The sequence below is a fragment of the Phaethon aethereus genome (genome assembly GCF_964289735.1).
Source record: "Phaethon aethereus genome assembly, contig: HAP1_SCAFFOLD_549, whole genome shotgun sequence".
Classification (NCBI taxonomy): domain Eukaryota; kingdom Metazoa; phylum Chordata; class Aves; order Phaethontiformes; family Phaethontidae; genus Phaethon; species Phaethon aethereus.
The window spans coordinates 27,240-30,220 of NW_028114155.1; the positions used below are offsets into that span (position 1 = coordinate 27,240).

At 70.9% G+C, this 2,981-nt stretch overlaps 1 protein-coding gene across 1 annotated transcript; it reads left to right on the forward strand.

Annotated features, from left to right (window-relative positions):
* Positions 1 to 1,587: 1,587 nt before the first annotated feature.
* On the forward strand, positions 1,588 to 2,441 carry LOC309416246 (pancreatic polypeptide-like; the record flags this gene model as incomplete). Its single annotated transcript, XM_082015817.1, has 2 exons — positions 1,588 to 1,955; positions 2,378 to 2,441. Exons 1-2 carry the CDS (start codon positions 1,777 to 1,779, stop codon positions 2,439 to 2,441), a joined length of 243 nt encoding a protein of 80 aa, XP_081871943.1. The 5' UTR covers positions 1,588 to 1,776.
* Between the last annotated feature and the right edge of the window lie 540 nt (positions 2,442 to 2,981).

Genomic DNA, 2,981 nt, shown 5'->3' on the forward strand with positions numbered 1-2,981 from the left:
TATGGAGGTGCTGGGTGTACTGGGTGCTGAGTGTACTGGATACACTGGCTATAGGGGTGCACTGGGTGCTGAATGCAGCGGGTATAGGGGTGCTGGGTGCACTGGGTGCTGGGTGTACTGGGTGCAGGGCGTACTGGGTGCACTGGCTATAGGGGTGCACTGGGTGCTGGGTGCAGTGGGTATGGGGATGCTGGGTGTACTGGGTGCACTGGCTATAGGGGTGCTCTGGATGCTGGGTGCAGTGGGTATGGGGGTGCTGGGTGTACTGGGTGCACTGGCTATAGGGGTGCACTGGATGCTGGGTGCAGTGGGTATGGGGGTGCTGGGTGTACTGGGTGCACTGGCTATAGGGGTGCACTGGATGCTGGGTGCAGTGGGTATGGGGGTGCTGGGTGCACTGGGTGCACTGGGTGCACTGGCTATAGGGGTGCAAGGGTTATAGGGGTGCACTGGGTGTGGGGTTCACCGGCCGTGGGGCGCCTGCAGGGGCTGCGGCCGTTGGGGGCTGTGTCAGGCTGGGCTGGGGGACACGTGGGCTGGGGGGGCCCCACCCCTCTGGCCCCCCAACCTGGCCCGTGGTGGGAGCGGGGGCACAGCCACGTCCTCGGGCACGGCTGCAGCAGGGCACTGGCCACTGTCCCACCCACTGCACCCACTGCTCCCCCCATCCCTCTGTCCTTCCATCCCACCCCTCACCCCAACGTCGCACCCTTCGCCCCCCAAAACCCCCCTACCCCGCCGTGTCCCTCCGTCCCACCCCTCATCCCTCTGTCCATCCCTCGCTGTCCCTCTGTCCTGCTGCTCGCCCCTCCCGCCAGCCTCCACCCTCGCACCCCGCCAGCCTCTCCCAGCTGTCCCCCCCGTCCCCACACCCGTCCCTCTGTCCCTCAGTCTATCCGTGGGGCCGAGATGCTCCGGGGACAGACACCGGACACCTGGGTCCGTGTCCTCGGCCCCGCCGCGAGCCCCCCCCAGCCCAGGGTCAACCATTAACCAGGGCCATGCGAGGGGCCAGGTGTCCCTGTCACCCCCCCCGGTGGCCCCTGTTCCCCCCGATGGCCTCTGTCCCCCCCCCGGCCACGTGGCCACCTGGCCACAGGTGCTGCGTGGCAGGGTGACATCAGCTTGGGGAGACAGGGGGGATATAAGGGCCAGTGCCGCGGTGGCAGCGGTGTCACCGAGAGACCAGGGAGTCAACGGCAGCATCCCCTCGTCTCGCCGCGTCCCCTCGTCTCGCCGCGTCCCCGTGCCACCACCCGTGGAAGCAGGTGAGTGGGGCTGGGGCCTCGTCCCCGCAGGGGGACGGGGCTGGGGAGGGGGCGGCAGCGCCCGTGCTAGGGGACAGGGCCTGAGGGGTGGGTGGGGGTGCGGGGGTGCGCAGGGGTGTGCGGGGGTGCGCAAGGGGCCTGCGACCGTGGCGCGTGCCAAACGGGGTGCGCAGGTGTGCAAGCGGCTGTGTGTGCCCGCGGGCGTGAACAGGGTGTGCGTGCACGTGTGCCAGGCCGAGCATGCGGAGATTGTGCGTGCGCGCGCACACCGGGAGCAGAGACGGGGGCGTGTGAGTGTGCAAGGGGGGGTGTGCGCGGCTGCGTGTGCATCCCGGGAGCGGAGGTTTGGGGCGCGGAGCTCAGAGGCGTGCGTACGCCTGTGCACGTGCCGGGCGGTGCGCACGCAGGTGTGCACGTGCGCGTGCGTGCAGCCGGGTGGCGGGCACGCACGTGCGCGTGCGGCGCGGCGCTGCCGGCGGAGCCTGAGGCCGCGGTGCGCGGTGCAGCCATGGCTCCCCGCTGGCCATCCCTGCTGCTCCTGGCCTGCGCCCTGGCGCTGCTGGCCGGGCGCCCCGGCGCCGCCGGCCCCGCGCAGCCCACCTACCCCGGGGACGACGCGCCCGTCGAGGACCTCGTCCGCTTCTACAACGACCTCCAGCAGTACCTCAACGTGGTCACGCGGCACCGGTGAGCGGCGGGGCGGTGGCGGGGGCGCGGCTGCGGGACCCCTGCGACGCGCTGCCCCGTCGCAGCGTGCTCCCCGTCGCAACGCATCCCCCGTCGCAGCACGTTCCCTCGTCGCAACGCGCTGCCTGTCGCGACGCGCCCTCGTGCCGCACCCAACTCCCTTCTGCAACACGCTCCCGCGTTGCAGCACGCTGTCGCAGCGCGCTGCCGCGTTGCGACCTGTTCAACCGCTGCGACCGGTTGCAATGCAACTCCCGCTGCAACGCGCTCCTGATTGCAACGTGCTCCGCGCTGCAACGCGCGGCTCCCTTGCAACCCGCTCCCTCGCTGCTCCCTTTGCTGCCTGCAGCCGGCTCCCCCGTTGCGCCGCGCTCCCCGTTGCAAGGCGCTGCCCCCCGGTAACGTGCTGCCCCCCCTCGCAGGTACGGCAAGCGGTCGGGCGACCGGGTGCTGTGCGAGGAGCCCTTTGGCGCCGTGGGTTGCTGAGCCCCCAGGTGAGGGGTGGCAGGTTGGGGTCTGGGTGCTGGGTGAGCCCCCCCAGAGCCAGCCGTGCCTCAGTTTCCCCAATGGGTGCCATCCTGCGTGGAGGCGGGGGAGTCCTGGGGGGGGGGGCCACGGGGCTGGGGGGCACTGTGGGGTGCTGGGGTGCTGACCACCTTTTCTTGCAGGGACACTGCCGGGGCCGAGCGGGTGAAGAGGAGCCCAGCGGGGTGCAGCACCCACAGCCCCCGCAGCCCCCACAGCACCCACCGCCCCCACGGCGCCTGTCATCCCGGGTCCAGGCTGGCCCCCCCAATAAACCCCTTTGCAGCCACCTCCTGCCTCTGCCTGCTCGGGGGCATCTGGGGGGGGACTTGGAATGCTGGTACTGGGGGCACTGGGAACACTGGGGGCACTGGGGATGCTGGTACTGGGGACTCTGGGGGCACTGGGGCTGGAGACATTGCGGCTGGCAGTGCTGGCAACCCTGGGGACACTGGGGGTGGCTGTGCTGGGGACACTGATATTGGTTGTGCTGGACTGGAG